The 16,983-nt window shown below is 40.6% G+C and overlaps 1 protein-coding gene across 1 annotated transcript in view; it reads left to right on the top strand.

Moving 5' to 3' along the window:
- TENM2 (teneurin transmembrane protein 2) overlaps positions 1–16,493 on the top strand; it is a gene marked incomplete at its 5' end in the record, with an annotated part of 41,788 nt that extends 25,295 nt beyond the window's left edge. Inside the window, 6 exons of the mRNA XM_009072047.1 lie at positions 882–1,057; positions 2,604–2,839; positions 8,417–8,713; positions 9,592–11,206; positions 13,307–13,437; positions 14,585–16,493. Coding sequence (XP_009070295.1) covers positions 882–1,057; positions 2,604–2,839; positions 8,417–8,713; positions 9,592–11,206; positions 13,307–13,437; positions 14,585–15,346 — 3,217 coding nt within the window. The remainder of the gene's footprint in view (positions 1–881; positions 1,058–2,603; positions 2,840–8,416; positions 8,714–9,591; positions 11,207–13,306; positions 13,438–14,584) is intronic.
- Positions 16,494–16,983: the final 490 nt, after the last annotated feature.

Here is a 16,983-nt window from a genome sequence, read left to right as displayed (position 1 = left end):
AATGCTGATTTTGTTTCAGGTGCCCATTTCTTGCCCTTAAGATCCAAGGGATTGCTTTTTTAGCATGTGTATGCACACAAATTGAGCATACTGAAGGAAAGGGAGAAATGGTATGATTTGATTTCCAGCAGCATTCCTTCTTTCCCCCCTCCTCAGGCTTTATACCTCTAAATAAATTTCACTCAATAAACTCATGGAGACCCCTTTTTTTTTTTTATCTTTATGCCTCTGAAGCACTTAACTCATCTTCTAAGGTCTGTTCTGAGTGCCGAGTGCTGCCCTTTGTGCAACTCCAACCTATCCTGTGCTTTAACTTTTCATTGTTCATCTTTATGAGCTAAAATGCTGACCCCAAAATGCAGTTCAAAACCACAGATAAGATCTAAATGAAATTATTATGTTCTCAAGCTGATGTCTTTATTAATCCTTAATGTCGAGTTTATTTTTGATATGTCACTTAAGTCCATACTTAGTTTCCACTAAGTACTCAATTGCAAATGTGCAGTGTATGCAATTGTATATTGTATTGTCCATCAGAAGTCCATTTCCTTAGAGTGAAATGCAAGTATTAAAAGGCAGATTAATTTACTAATTATAATTGCTTGAGGCAAATATCACTCTGTATATTCCTGATAATTTAATTAATTTAAAATAGACCAGCCTGGATTTGCACCCATGTAGTTGAGATCAATATCTCTAAAAAATATTACTTCATCATTATATACTCTTTCAAGAACAGAGAAATAGGTATGGCCAGGATGTTCTTGAAAATCTGTTTCGTTCTGGGGCTTTTGCAAAAATGTAGTGCATTATTAATACATTGGGTATTGAAATGAACATATCTCCTCATGCTTCTTTGCTCTCACTAACTTTTCTATTAGCTATGATCATGAAGGGCGTCTGACCAATGTAACACGTCCCACTGGAGTGGTAACTAGCCTTCATCGAGAAATGGAAAAGTCTATTACCATCGACATTGAGAATTCTAATCGGGATGACGATGTCACGGTCATCACAAATCTCTCCTCTGTGGAGGCTTCCTATACAGTTGTTCAAGGTACCAAAGCACACTTCTCAGCACACCTCCTAACCACACACACAGCTTGAGAAAGCAATTTGCTAAAGATTCGTGTCATTAGTGCACTCATGAGTAGGGGAAAATCGTATAAGGTTTGCAAGATAAACTCCCATTAAGCTTATTCCTTAAAGGACAGGTCTTCAGGACAGGTAAGAGACATTTCACAATCATACTTTGTGTCAAACATGTATAGTCACTATCTGCTGGTGCAGGTTAGTCCTGCCACTGCCTCTTGGGTCAGGGTCACTTTACCCACTTGTATATTTCTCTGTACTTCCCTGAAAAATTGGTTCTGACTGCAGTGCCCCAGAGATGCAATCTGACTGCTGGATGTGGGCTGGAGGGGCTGAGGGAGCCTCCTGCTGTTAGAAATGAAATCTTCCAAATTTATACACTACCATTAATTACAATGTAGAGCAATCAGGGCAGTGGATGATCTGGTGCTACAGATGGCACTTCCAAGAACAGTGTTACAGCCCAAACATGGCAGGAGACATCTGCAACACAGTGGTTCAGTGTTTGCATAGAGCTTTCCAGCACCACCCAGGCATTGTATCTGATGGAAAGAAAACAGTCGGTTATCAGAGACAGGCTGAAAGGAATTTGGTGAGTGATGTGGTTTTTTAATTAAGATATAATTTTGCTGGAATGAGAATATCATCATCAAACAATAGTCTCCTCCTGACATAAATGTCAGCATTTATAGACTATTAAACCATGACAGGTCTGGTTACAAAGACTTGATTTCTCTTATATCAGATGATTAATTACATAGATGCTGTCCTTCTGTCAGGCAAGTATTGATGTGTTGCTGACAGCTGCACACTGTAGCACTCCATCCTGGCTGAGAATGGACTTGGTTGTGTCAAACAGCTGGAGAACTGTGCAGCCCTGGAAGCACAGGATTATTTCTGTACCTCTTCTCTGGCAGCCCAGAGACCAGGTGTGCACATCAGGCCGGGCAGTTCTGCTGGGCAGGCAGGAAGGACTGTGGCTGCCAGCTTGTACTGCTGGAGGCTCACACCTTGAGGACTGAAAGCCAAACTGTAATTCTGTACAAAACCTCTGCTTGGAGACAATTTTTAAACAGAGAGAAGGAAAAAGAAGAGGCACTTACTTCTTCCTACTTATAAAGAGTCCAGCAATCTTTCCCTTTTTCTATTTACCCCGGAGTTTAATGGTTTGCTGTTTATCCAGCAGTTCAGCTTTCAGGAGATTTTGTTCATATCAGAAATAAATTACGTGGTTGAACACATATCACTGTGCATTTTGATTCACAATTAAGACTGAAGGGAAAACATAATGAAATAAACACAGTGTCTCTCTGCAGGCTCACTGTTACACTACTGTTCTTTACATGAATCAGTAACATCTGTAATTTCCACCATAGTACCACGTAAATGGTAATTGCAGGCTGACTTCATTTAACATCAACAGGAGTGCAATAAAAAACCAATCAAATTAAGCTATATGTTTTCTTTATGACTGGAGTGGCTAAATTATTTTCTTTTCATTATTGCTGTAGATCAAGTGAGGAACAGCTACCAGCTCTGTAATAATGGTACTTTGAGAGTGATGTATGCCAATGGCATGAGCATTAGCTTTCACAGCGAACCTCATGTCCTGGCTGGGACTGTGACTCCCACCATAGGACGATGTAATATTTCTCTACCAATGGAAAATGGTTTAAACTCAATTGAATGGCGTCTGAGGAAGGAACAGATTAAAGGCAAAGTGACTGTGTTTGGAAGAAAGCTCAGGGTAAGTAGAATCTGTTGTCACAATAATTATCTTTTTCCTCTTTGGGCAGAAAATTACTTTCTTATTTTGAAGGACATGCCTTGCCTGTTTTTACTTGTTAAAAATGTACCACGCTGGGATTGTCTTTGGTACAACACTCTTGCCTTTGTTTGAGAGGTCAGTTAGCTGCATGGGATTATCTGCTGCAATCAGCCATAGAAGCTTCGTTTATTCCAAAAGACATTGGTAAAAATACCCAGAATGTTACAAAATCACAGAATCATCAAGGTTGGAGGAGACATTCAAGATCATCTAGTGCAGCCCTTATCCCAGCACCACCATAAACACCCTCAAACCACAGCCCCAAGTGGCACATCCTCAGTTAGCTGCATGGGATTATCTGCTGCAATCAGCCATAGAAGCTTCGTTTATTCCAAAAGACATTGGTAAAAATACCCAGAATGTTACAAAATCACAGAATCATCAAGGTTGGAGGAGACATTCAAGATCATCTAGTGCAGCCCTTATCCCAGCACCACCATAAACACCCTCAAACCACAGCCCCAAGTGGCACATCCTCTTGAACACTTGCAGAGGTGGTGACACCACCACCTGGCAACTTATTGGTTTAAACTCAATTGAATGGCGTCTGAGGAAGGAACAGATTAAAGGCAAAGTGACTGTGTTTGGAAGAAAGCTCAGGGTAAGTAGAATCTGTTGTCACAATAATTATCTTTTTCCTCTTTGGGCAGAAAATTACTTTCTTATTTTGAAGGACATGCCTTGCCTGCTTTTACTTGTTAAAAATGTACCACGCTGGGATTGTCTTTGGTACAACACTCTTGCCTTTGTTTGAGAGGTCAGTTAGCTGCATGGGATTATCTGCTGCAATCAGCCATAGAAGCTTCGTTTATTCCAAAAGACATTGGTAAAAATACCCAGAATGTTACAAAATCACAGAATCATCAAGGTTGGAGGAGACATTCAAGATCATCTAGTGCAGCCCTTATCCCAGCACCACCATAAACACCCTCAAACCACAGCCCCAAGTGGCACATCCTCTTGAACACTTGCAGAGGTGGTGACACCACCACCTCCCTGGGCAACTTATTCCAATGCCTGACCACTCTTTCAGCACAAAAAGTTTTTCAAATATCTAATCTGAACCTTCCCTAGCACAATTTAAGGCCATTTCCTCTTGTCCTTTTGCTAGAGACATGGCAGGAGAGGCAACCCCCACCTTGCTGCAACTTCCTTTCAGGAGTTGTAGAGAGTGATAAGGTCTAAACCACCTTTTCTCTAGATTGAACAACCCCAGCACTCTCAGCTACTCCTCATAAGACATGTATCCTAGAACCATCCCCAGTTTCTTTGCCTTGCTGCTGCAAGATACTCTGCTTCTGACAGGGGTGGGAATCTGCACACTCACCATTTGTAAATATGCTGTGGCAGATTTACCCCAGTTAGTACTGGGGAGCAAAAACACAACTACAGCTTGAGCAGTTATGTTCTGCTGCTGTAAAATCCCCCTACAGACTCACTGAGACAGGCATGTTGTGTTTATTCCCTTTCCCAAATGGCACAATTGGAAAATAATTGCCATAATTACAAAGTCATAAGCATAGGATAAGGAAGACACTCAGGTCGTGTAATCCATCCCCTGCCAAATTAAAGATCTGCTGCTGGATGAATCCCATTCTGTGCTTAGTTGGGCTGGTTTTCACCAGTTCAGTATCTAAACTTTCACTGGCTGCTTCAGTACATGCAGTTTTGGAAGGGCTTTGAGATACTGGGCAGAAAACAAATGTCAGTGCTCATTCTTCTAGTAATTCTTTCAACACCACTGAACATGAGCTACAGTTCTGTGTGTTCAAGATGATATATTAAATGCCATATATGTAAACAATTATGTAGTGATTTACCAAAAATAAAATATAATGACTTGGATGTTACATTTTGCTATTTTCCTGTTGCTTAACATCTAATTCACAGTGTCAAGTTAACAAGTCTTACCTTATTCTCACAAATGCACAAATTGGGGAGAGGGGAAGGTTAGACAAAAAAATTGAATGAGATTAGCAGCTAATCCTTAATGACTAAATTTCATGGCTGTGTAATTGATTTTTGATGTGTTGACCTGCAGCAGTTGATTATAAGTGGAAATAGATCAGCTCTGCATTTTGACTAGGTGTTCAAAATAAAAATAAATAGGACCCTGAAATGAAATTGCTGTAATCCTAACTCTCAATACTAAAAATTTAATAGAGGTACTTGTGGTAATTAGCTGAAGTTAAACACATCTTGGAGCTGAAACCTTGCCTGAGATGGGTTTTCTTGCATCATGTTTATGCAAATCAAAACAATGCTTTATCTAGCAACACCTCAACATTTAATTGTCTGGTGTTAGTTCCTGTAACAATAATCACATATCCATTTAGCTCTTTTAAATGAAAATCACTAAGAGATTATCACAGGTTGAGTGGACTGAAAATGAAATTTGAAAATGAGGGAGAAAGCCTGGAATTTATTTGCATCTCATTTATTCTAATTCGTCTTTATAAATTGTTTAGTGAACAAAATGGAGCGAATGTGTTGGAACGTTGGGGGGAGCAGGTGGCAGGCAGGGACAGCTGTGGCACGCAGCGATACAGACTGGGGGCACTGCTGCAGAGACATGTGGGGCTGTCTCCTGAATCCCCACTTCAGCATCAGTACTGCTGAAGGGGATGGTCATTCTAGGGGATTCACCTTGTAGGTCAGTACTTCATCTCTCAGTACTCTTAGGAGTACTTGCTGGAGCCCAGGCTTCTGTTCTTCAGTACTGAAAGGAGGTTTATAAGAAAGATGGCGCAGACTTTTTTAGTAGGGTCTGTTGCAATAGGACAAGGGGTGGTGGTTTTAAACTAAAAGAGGGTAGACTTAGACTAGTTATAAGAAAGAATTTTTTTATGGTGAGGCACTGGCACAGGTTTCCCAGGGAAGTGGTAGATGGCCCATCCCTGGAAACACTGAAGGTCAGGTAGGACAGGGCTCTGCACAGCCTGTTCCAGTTGAAGATGTGCCTGCTCACTGCAGGGGGTGATCTTTAAAGGTCCCTTCCAATCCAAACTATTCAGTGGTGCTGTGAGTCCTCACGTAGTGCTCTGCTCATCCGTGCTGCAGGCACATCACAGCTGGACGTGTCCCCTCTGCACACATGCCTGGGCAGACTTCATTAACCCAGGAAAGGAAGACCTGCACTTCACCTTTATCTTATTCCACTCGCTGTCTGCTACTGTTTTATGCACCACACGTTCAGTGTCTTGTAGTTTCAGATAAAGTCTTGATAAGATTCCCTTCTGAAGAGTTTGTGTTATGGTGCAGCATTATGGAAGTGATTTTTGTGGCCAGACCTTTCCAAGGCACAAAAGGCACATCCCTACAGCCACTTCAGCAGCAGCTGAGGGAAAACCAGATGTGCATGTAGGAAGTGAACAAAAGAGAAAGGGCTTGTTAGAAAATCTGCAGTCATGATACTTGTAACTGTTACTAATGTTCCCAGCAAGAGTGGGAGTTAGTCATCCTATTTGGGTTTCTATATAATTAATATGATACTGCAATTACACTCTCTGGTTTTATTTTACAAATGCAAATGTAGCTACTGAATTATCCAAGCAGGTGATGTTTGTGTGTGTATCTCCAAGTGATGTTTGCATGGGTGCACAGCTCTTGACTGTGTATTCATTTTTTTAAAAAAACTACTAATTTTGTTTTCTCTGGCAAAAAAAACCCTAATAACTGTTATAACGATTTTGAGAGAGAGGAGGATACCTGGAGTCAGACCTTCCTACATGCAAGTTATGGTTGCAGTTACTGTACTGGAGGGAAGGAACTCCAGAAATCCTGACTGCTTTATGAAACTTCAGAAATGACAAAATTAAAACAAACCAGAAACAAACAAAACCCCAAGAGTTAAAATTCAGTTCAGAATCTTTCAAAAAGGATTTGGGTTTTTTTATTTTTAGAAAATCTTCCCGTCCTTAAGAAACTGTGACCTTTCAGTCATACCTTTAGTGCTATAGCTAAAAGATTTGGGAAGGTGAGAGCTCTCCTGCTTATGGAAAGGTCTTTGTTATGTCTCTGTCATCAGGGCTGATCCTACAAAATGAGAGTAACCAGCTGAGAAAGCACTGGTGTTGAGTTTGGCTTCCCTGGCTTTGTTTTCATTACAATGGGAGAGCAGAATAGGATTTATTTTGCCCCAAGGTGTTTTTAGAAAAATACCCTATATTTCAGTGACTCACAGGACAAGTTGTTGCTGGGATAACCTTTGGGAAAACCTACAGAAAAGAGCTTTTTTTCTAGTAATTGCCCACTGAGGAAATGCAAACTGTTAAAGAGATAAATTTTATTAATGGAAAAAATTAGGATAATGAGCAATAATTTGAAATAATTATTTCTTTACAAACACAAAATTGTATTAATTTTAAATGTGCTTTCTGTATAACTGAATTCCTACTGAGTTGGTTGGGGTGGGAATTGGGTTTACCCCTGCCAGTGAATATATCTCAGAATAACTTTTATGTCCTCAAGAAAGGCTCAGGGTTAATTTACATATTGTTTGATGTGCAGTTTAATTTTGGGTAAGAGAAAACGTTGCTTAATCAAAGCCACTGTAAAATATAAGCTGAAGAACAAATTCCCAGAAATTGATGAATACTTTTTAAGTAGTCATTGCTCTCAAATTATATCTAATTTAAAGACTTCTACTTTATTAATGACGCATCTACAATTAAATTACTTAAGAAGCTTTATCAGATTACAGCATTAGCCTGAATTCTATGGCTTAGCCCCCAGTGAATATATTTATGTATCTCTCATCACAGCACTCTCACTAGAAGCCTCTCCATTTGGCATTCTTATTCTCCTTTGCTTCTGTTTTGCTCTTTTATTAAAAAAATGCTCTACTTGGAATGAAAATTATAACTAAAAAAAATTAAAAATAATACTTACCCTAATTATTTAGCACTTTCGTTTTTCAACACTAGAAGTTCATCTTTCCCAGCCTGTATGATCAGGATTTTTAAATAGAAGAAGTGAAACCCATCCCAAGTGATCAGGTTGCTGAAGGATCTATTGAATACTTGGAAAATAAATGAAGAAAACAGTAAAGGAATGAATTCTAAGCAGGGTGTTGCACTTACAGCAGCCAAGTGGCTAAAGACACAAAATTATAATTTCTTACATTGTTCTTAGAGTGACTGTAGGGGAAAAAGGCAAAGAACTATTGATGTCAGAAGTAGAAAAATTACTTCCGTGCAAAATAATTCATTTCTCTGCACTTTAAGGCCTAGGTGTGCAGTATGTCTGTCTGTTCAGACCCTAAGGGAAGCCTTTCTCTGTAGGATATCATTGCCCCATGCTGCAGGGAGATGGGAAATATCTCAGTAAACCACTCAAAATAGCATATCTGAATACACCGAGAAGCAGAAAGCAAACCCCAGCTAACAGGAACATGCCCCACACTTTTGAAAATGGATTTGTCTGTTGTGCATGCTATAAATCCAGAGAGCTGGAGCTCCCACCACGTGCTGAGCACAGCCTTCTTTCCTTTGATAGGTGCACGGAAGGAATTTACTGTCCATTGATTACGACCGGAACATCCGTACAGAAAAGATCTATGATGATCACCGGAAATTTACGCTGCGGATAATTTACGATCAGCTGGGCAGGCCCTTCCTTTGGCTGCCCAGCAGTGGCCTGGCTGCTGTCAACGTGTCCTATTTCTTCAACGGGCGCCTGGCCGGGCTCCAGCGCGGCGCCATGAGCGAGAGGACGGATATCGACAAGCAGGGCAGGATTGTATCCCGCATGTTTGCTGATGGCAAAGTGTGGAGCTACACCTATCTAGAAAAAGTAGGTGATGTTGTGTTACCTTCTGACATTAGCTGCAAGTGACAAAGTGCTATCCGCCTTCGTTTTAGGCTGTACACATAACATACACACCCAATCTAAAGTTTGATGTATTCCACCTGTTAAGAATCCCTTTGTACCTGGTCTCAGAATTCCTTCTTTTCCAATTAGTCTCCTCAATTTGACTAATATTTAATGGGAAATACTTTGTTCATGGTTTGTGTCATTTGATATTTTTCTGAAAGCCGTAGAATGGCATAAACTAACACAATGAATTGTGCTTCATTAAACCCAAAAATGCATGACTAAACCTGACAAAAGGTTCATGTAGAAACAGGTAATTCATCTCTAATCATTACTTATTAAATGAAAATATAATAATGCATTTTTACATAGCCTAATTAAGACACTTCAATCATAAAAGTGTCTTAAATACTGCAAAATTGCTTATTGCTTTCCCTTTCCCTTCTTAGAAACTGTTGTTCTAAGCAAACCAGAGCTGATGTTCTCTGTGTAGTTTCTCACATATTTCACAGTAACAGATGTGAATTACAACTGCTGCCAGAAAGATAAATCAAGGCATTTATCTAACTCCTCTTCATCCCTCTGGAAAAAAAAAAAAGTCCTCCTACAGGGAGGGTAGCTCACAGGTTGCTAACCTACACTTTCTCTGGAGCATCAGCATATTGATTTCCAAGGAGCAGATCCTCTCATCTGGCAATCTGACAATATTCCCGAGCAGCTTTGTGCCCCTAACTGATGTATCTGATTCGCCTTGTATTCATTTAACATTAGTGCCTCTTCAGTAAACTTCTCTTTAATGCCCTCTCACAGACCACATGCTGCAAGCTGGTAACTGTTTATTATTGCTTTCCCTCCAGTCGATGGTATTGCTGCTCCAGAGTCAGCGACAGTACATCTTCGAGTACGACTCCTCTGACCGTCTCCACGCCGTTACCATGCCCAGCGTGGCTCGGCACAGCATGTCAACTCACACCTCCATTGGCTACATCAGAAACATCTATAATCCCCCCGAAAGCAATGCATCGGTGATTTTTGATTACAGTGACGATGGGAGGATTTTGAAAACCTCATTTTTAGGTACTGGCCGACAAGTCTTCTACAAGTATGGAAAACTATCCAAATTATCTGAAATTGTTTATGACAGCACTGCGGTTACTTTTGGATATGATGAAACTACAGGTGTCCTGAAAATGGTGAATTTGCAAAGCGGAGGATTTTCATGTACAATTCGCTATCGGAAAATCGGTCCTCTCGTTGACAAACAGATCTACAGGTTCTCTGAAGAAGGCATGGTCAACGCTAGGTTCGATTATACATACCATGATAACAGCTTTCGAATCGCAAGCATCAAACCCATAATAAGTGAGACGCCTCTTCCGGTGGATCTTTACCGTTACGATGAGATTTCTGGCAAAGTAGAGCATTTTGGCAAATTTGGAGTAATTTATTATGACATAAATCAAATTATCACTACGGCAGTTATGACACTGAGTAAGCACTTTGATACCCATGGACGCATTAAAGAAGTTCAGTATGAGATGTTCCGGTCCCTGATGTACTGGATGACTGTGCAGTATGACAGCATGGGAAGGGTGACTAAAAGGGAACTGAAACTCGGTCCATATGCCAACACAACCAAGTACACCTATGATTATGATGGAGATGGGCAGCTGCAAAGCGTGGCAGTAAATGACAGGCCCACCTGGCGCTACAGCTATGATCTGAATGGAAACCTTCACCTCTTGAATCCTGGAAACAGCGTCCGGTTGATGCCGCTGCGCTATGACCTCAGGGACAGGATCACCCGCCTAGGCGACATCCCGTACAAAATCGATGACGATGGATTCCTGTGGCAGCGAGGTGCAGATGTGTTTGAGTACAACTCCAAAGGACTCTTGACAAGAGCTTACAACAAAGCAAACGGGTGGAGTGTTCAGTACCGCTATGACGGCCTTGGCCGAAGGGCTTCCTGCAAGACTAACCTAGGGCATCATCTACAGTACTTTTATGCTGACCTGCACAATCCAACAAGGGTAACTCATGTCTACAATCATTCCAATTCCGAAATTACCTCTTTGTACTACGATCTGCAAGGCCACCTCTTTGCAATGGAGAGTAGCAGTGGGGAAGAGTATTATGTGGCCTCTGATAACACAGGCACTCCGTTAGCTGTGTTCAGCATCAACGGCCTCATGATCAAACAGCTTCAGTACACAGCATATGGGGAGATTTATTACGACTCTAACCCAGATTTCCAGCTGGTCATTGGGTTCCATGGAGGGCTGTATGATCCTTTAACCAAACTCGTCCATTTTACCCAAAGGGACTATGATGTCCTGGCTGGACGTTGGACATCTCCTGATTACACCATGTGGAAAAATATTGGCAAAGAACCTGCTCCTTTCAATCTGTACATGTTCAAGAGTAACAACCCTCTCAGCAATGAACTAGATTTAAAGAATTATGTAACAGGTGAGACTTCGTCACATACTAAATAACACTACGGTTTGGAAGCTGATTTGGGAAAGAAATCAGATTTCTCATTACTAGCCCTTTGCTGAATCCTCCCGTCAAGTTTGGACCATTTCCCTTTTTGTGCTATTACAAAGGGCTGGCTAGTTCTGATTCTTTGACACTGCTCTTCCTTGAATGAAGGGCACTAAGTGAGAAGCCAAGATGAATTATGGAGGGGAAAAAAAATTAAAATAATTTTGCCTGAGTATTAATTTGAGCACAGCCATAATGCTCTCCCTATTGAACTAGCACTGTATGAAGATGTGTTCATTCTAGTCTGTATCAAGAAAAGTGAAGTCACCTCCAGGAATCACTGGCAGGTTGGTTCAGAATCACAAACCAGAACCATTCAGATCTCTTCCCTTCAGGGCTACTTTGGAAATTAACTACTGACTGAGCCCATGGGCACATTATGAATTAGCACCAGGAATGGATTTAATTAAATCTCTTTTTCCCCGTTTAACTTTTAATATGCAAACATTTTTTAGTCTTTAAAACAAAATCCTTGATGTTTTTAAAGATTATTTCATCCTGAAAGACTTAAGAAATGTTATGGAATGTGTAGAACTGAGAAACAAAAGTAGTTTTGATCACTTATGTTAGAATTGTGTAAAACTTGTAACCCTTTCTTAATTAGTAGTAATTTTTCACTTAGTAACATCACACAGTACTTGAACTAGCTGCTGGCAGTTTCTAAAGGGAGAGGTAATTAATATGTCTTCAGGAAAAGCTTTTTTTTAGAGTCGAATATGCAGTATACAATAATTAGAGCAGTGATACCATTTTTAAAAAGGAGAGATCGTAATTTTAGCAGTAATTTGAATTTCAAGAAAAGTGTGCATTTCCTTCAAAGAAAATCATGGCAAGTTTCATTACGATGTTGTGACCTAATAGTAGGTGTAACACACCATAGGTTCTGCTTGAGCCAGAATGGCTAAGAAAAGCAGACTTTTGGGGAAAACAAGCTTTGCAGCAGCAAGCAGGTGCTGAGTTGTGGCTGAGCATGTCCCAAGGTCTGTACGTGCTGGGGATGCTCTGCAGGCAGCAAGAAGAGCCCAGTGTGCCCCTGCCTGCTGTGGACACCTGCTTGGAGGGGTCCCACCTGAGCCAGAACTGTGCATCCAGAGTGCTGTGCCACGTTCTCCTGTCAGACACGAGCTCAGCTAGCAGGAAGAAGCAGCAACAGCAGAATCAGCAGCCAGTGTAGGCCAGTGAGGAGAGACAGCCACTGGGAAAGAGAAGAGAGAGTTTAAATAAAACCCATCATGAATCAGGAAACAAAAATGTAAAATGGGGTCATGGACTTTTTTTCTGTTAAAAGCATCATTTGGATAACTAAAATACATCATTAGTTCTTAATACCCACTGAGCAAGAATGACTGTTATTAATTTAGTTACTTAGCTTTATCATCTAGATCTGAAGACAGTTTTCCTGGTTGAACCCACAGCTGGTACTTCCCAAAGCTCACCCCATTGCTAAGCTGTAACCCTCCTATGCAGCTCCTACTTTCCCTGGAGGGATGGGGAGGATATTCTTGGTTGCCTAAATTTAGACATCTGATTTACAACTCTAGCTTCTCACTGCTTTTAATGGAGCCTCCTGAGACCCGACAACAGCTGATAGAACTAGGACACAGAAGAGAAGCCATATATTTCCCTAAGGGACTTTGCAGATGTTTTTAGGAGTGTTAGCCGAATAAAACATCATTTTACAACATGGTTTATAGGTTACAGTGGCCACATCAGAAGGTGTCAGAGATGGAACAAGTACTGCATACTGTAAAATGTTTGGATAATCCATGTGCTATAACAGAAAGAGAATGAAGAGGTGTATATCCCTGATGAACTATTCAGGGTAGATTTAAAGCAGTATTTCATGTATGTGTTCATGGTGGATTGCTATAATTCTGCAAAGTTCCATGATGCAATATTAACTGTGATTTCAGTTGCTACTTGAAATTAAGGGGGTCAAGGATGGATTTCCTAAAATTTTTTTTTACTCCCTCTATTTATTACAACCCTTTGTTTCTCACTTGCCTGCTTCCTTTTGATTTTTAGATGTCAAAAGCTGGTTGGTGATGTTTGGATTTCAGCTTAGCAACATTATTCCTGGTTTCCCTAGAGCAAAAATGTACTTTGTGTCACCGCCATACGAGCTGTCTGAGAGTCAAGCATGTGAGAATGGACAGGTAAGGCAGAGATATTGCTACTTTCTTTGATAAATTTGCCCCACTCTATGGCTAGAACTGCTGGCTCTTCTGCAGTTACAGCAGAAGGCCAAGTATTTAATTCAGGGTAAAATGAAGTGAGTATAGCTAGATTTTATACTAATGAACATATGCCTTTCTTGCCAGCCTTCGTTGTTATCATAATTACAGTGTCATTAGTTTGTCTTTTATTGAGTTATTCCTTGATTAACAAGTTGTAACTCGATTAACTTGATTAGCAATGACAAAGGGAGACTTTGTCAGGGTAATTTATCATCTGTTGTACCTTTGGTAAAACCATCCAAATAACATATGTGCTGCAATGAACTTAGGTTGGTACTTGTTGTACTGGTGAAAAAGGGTTCTAATTCTCACCCTGTAATAGGATTTCTTATAATTTTTTGTCATTTTCCTAGTTAGAGGCTTTGACTTGCTACTCCAGTTAACTTCAGTTACAGCATTTGTACTTACATACTTGTCAAGTTAAGGGTGGGCACTGATATAGACTTTTGACCTTTATAATAAGTTCCAACCAATTTAATAAGCTTAAAAAAATACTAGGCCAATTCCAATATAAAGCTAAACATCTCACTTTGACAGGCTTCTAAATGATTTGAGATTCTAAATCCTCTCTTCAGGAATTGCTTTGGTACTTTTGAGCCCCAACCTCATTTCTTTTCAAAAACACTTACATTCAAAAGCATTTTAGTCATATGTACTACTTGAAATCTTTGGGCAAAAGTGTCCAGAAGTTAATGCCACCTTTTAATACATTGATTCTGTTTGGTTTTGGCTCTGATTAAAACTGTGATAGGCTTGGGTCTTGCTTATTCTTTTAACAGGCATTTGCCAAAATTCAAATTTGTGGTACATATATGCTACAAAGGGTGATGAGAAGTATTTTATTTGGTATTAATGATAGCAAAATCATTTGCCAAATCAGTACCTGATTCTGAGCAAGATATGTTTATGGATGGGTAACTGAGGGTGGTCTTTCCATAGCGTAGGGTTTTTCACTGCATGGCTTTCCTTTAAAACAGCAAAGCAAAGGTCATTATTGGTCTCTGAAATAACTATGTTCAGATCTGTATCTTCTTTGGTGGATTTTGTTCTGTTTTGCTTTCCCCAGCTCATTACAGGAGTGCAGCAGACAACAGAAAGACACAACCAGGCTTTCATGGCTCTAGAGGGACAGGTCATATCTAAAAGATTACATGCCAATATTAGAGAAAAAGCAGGTCACTGGTTCGCAACAACCACTCCCATCATCGGGAAAGGAATCATGTTTGCTGTGAAGGAAGGCCGTGTAACCACTGGTGTTTCCAGCATAGCCACAGATGACAGCAGGAAGATTGCCTCAGTCCTTAACAGTGCTCACTACCTGGAGAAAATGCACTACAGCATCGAGGGGAAGGACACCCACTACTTCGTCAAGATCGGCTCAGCTGACAGTGACCTCGTCACCCTCGCCATGACCAGCGGGAGGAAGGTCCTGGACAGCGGCATCAACGTCACTGTCTCCCAGCCCACTCTCCTTGTCAACGGCAGGACTCGAAGGTTTACAAATATTGAGTTGCAGTACTCCACCCTGCTGATCAACATCCGCTACGGACTGACCCCCGACACGCTGGACGAGGAGAAGGCGAGAGTGTTAGACCAGGCTCGGCAGCGAGCCCTGGGCTCAGCCTGGGCCAAGGAGCAGCAGAAGGCGCGGGACGGCCGCGAGGGCAGCCGCGTATGGACAGACGGAGAGAGGCAGCAGCTCCTCAACACGGGAAGGGTTCAAGGTTACGAGGGATATTATGTCCTGCCTGTGGAGCAGTACCCAGAGCTAGCAGACAGTAGCAGCAACATCCAGTTTTTAAGACAGAATGAAATGGGAAAGAGGTAACAAATTAACCTGCTGTCATCCTTTGCTGGATGAATCAGTAGTCATAACTGTTATCTCCTCTCCTAAGGAGATGAAGACCTAAATGGGGGCACTTAGGCTGAGCTACTCTGGGATAGTAAGTGGCAAAAAAGCTCATATTTTTTGAGTTAAATGCTACTGTTCAAGTGATTAAAAACCACATCCTGAAGTGGACTAAAGCCAGACTGAAAACTCTAACCGTACAAATTATAAAGTACCCCTGAAATATTACCCACTTGTTCTGGGTCTAAAGAAAAACAAAAAGAAGGCCTCGTATTGTATTACCTCACTCCATTCACACGTGAGCAAACTAAGAAATCCAAGTGGGCCACTTTTACTAACCAGCTGATGAAACACAGATGATTCAGACTGCTTGTTTGATAAATATCCAAGAGGTTTTCATTTAAAGCAAAATACAGGTGCATTTAAAACATGACTTTGGGGTGATTTGTGTGTAGCATCTGGAGGACAATGAGAATGCAAGTGAGAGCGCACTGGAAATAGGAAAGGAAAATATATTTAAAAGTAACAAAACCACACTTGCACTCTGACCCTCCACTTGTCTGGCCTGAAGCTTAAGTTATTCAAAGAGGGCAGAGTGTAAAGTTACATTCAAAATGGTGGCTATAAATCACTACAGATAAATTTCATACTCTGTTTGTCTTTGAAAATTTCCATTGTGGACAGTATAACACAGTTACAGGGTGTAGTCTGTTTAGATTCAGTAGTTTGTTGGTATCAGTTCCAGTAGAGCTGTGGGCATTGTGTTACACTATTGCAAACGGGCACCACGTCAGATCACCCTGTACATACATCAGCCAGAAGGCACAATCACTGTTTCAGATTTAAAAATTATTAGTGTGTTTGTTTGGTCAAGAAACTGAGACAATCACATTACGGTCACCACTAAAAAAAAAAAAAAAAAAAAAAAAAAAAAAAAAAAAGAAAAAAGTCTAATAAGAACTTTGGTACAAGAACTTTTTTGTAATATACATGTATGAATTGTTCATTGAGTTTTTATATTAATTTTAATTTGCTGCTAAGCAAAGACTAGAGACAGGCAAAGATAATTTATGGCAAAGTGTTTAAATTGTTTATACATAAATAAAGTCTCTAAAACTCCTGTGAATTACTTGTCTTCCATTGCAAAATCTTGTAAAAGTGATTCATATCTGACTGTCATCTAGCGCAAACAGCATTTTGTATGTGGAAATGACTTCTTGTTCCATGGATCTGCAGAGGGCTGGTCCTTTGATCTCTGGGCGAGAAAAGTCCTACATACACATCACCCAAAACTTTGCTTAGGACACAGGAGAAAACCAGTAAATACTTTAAAAGTTCCCTCTCTGCACTTCAGGACTAGCAGCCCTCAAACTGCCACATTTCAGTCCTAGAATTAGTTTAATTGCACTAAAGTAACCTCCAAACAGTTTGAAAATGCAGTAGCATAATATTAAATGGAACATGGAAGGCTGTGCTGTGAGCCAGGAAGTCTCCATGAGGATCTGTCTTCTTTGGGAGATTGCCTATTTCTACCACATTTAAAAATGGGAGGTAAGATCAAAGACCCTCTCCTAAGCAAACAGTCACTCCTGGTGATGATAAAAGGGAGCCATCCA

This window comes from Acanthisitta chloris, unplaced genomic scaffold (genome assembly GCF_000695815.1).
Source record: "Acanthisitta chloris isolate BGI_N310 unplaced genomic scaffold, ASM69581v1 scaffold1463, whole genome shotgun sequence".
Classification (NCBI taxonomy): domain Eukaryota; kingdom Metazoa; phylum Chordata; class Aves; order Passeriformes; family Acanthisittidae; genus Acanthisitta; species Acanthisitta chloris.
This window is presented reverse-complemented; position numbering and strand designations above follow the sequence as displayed.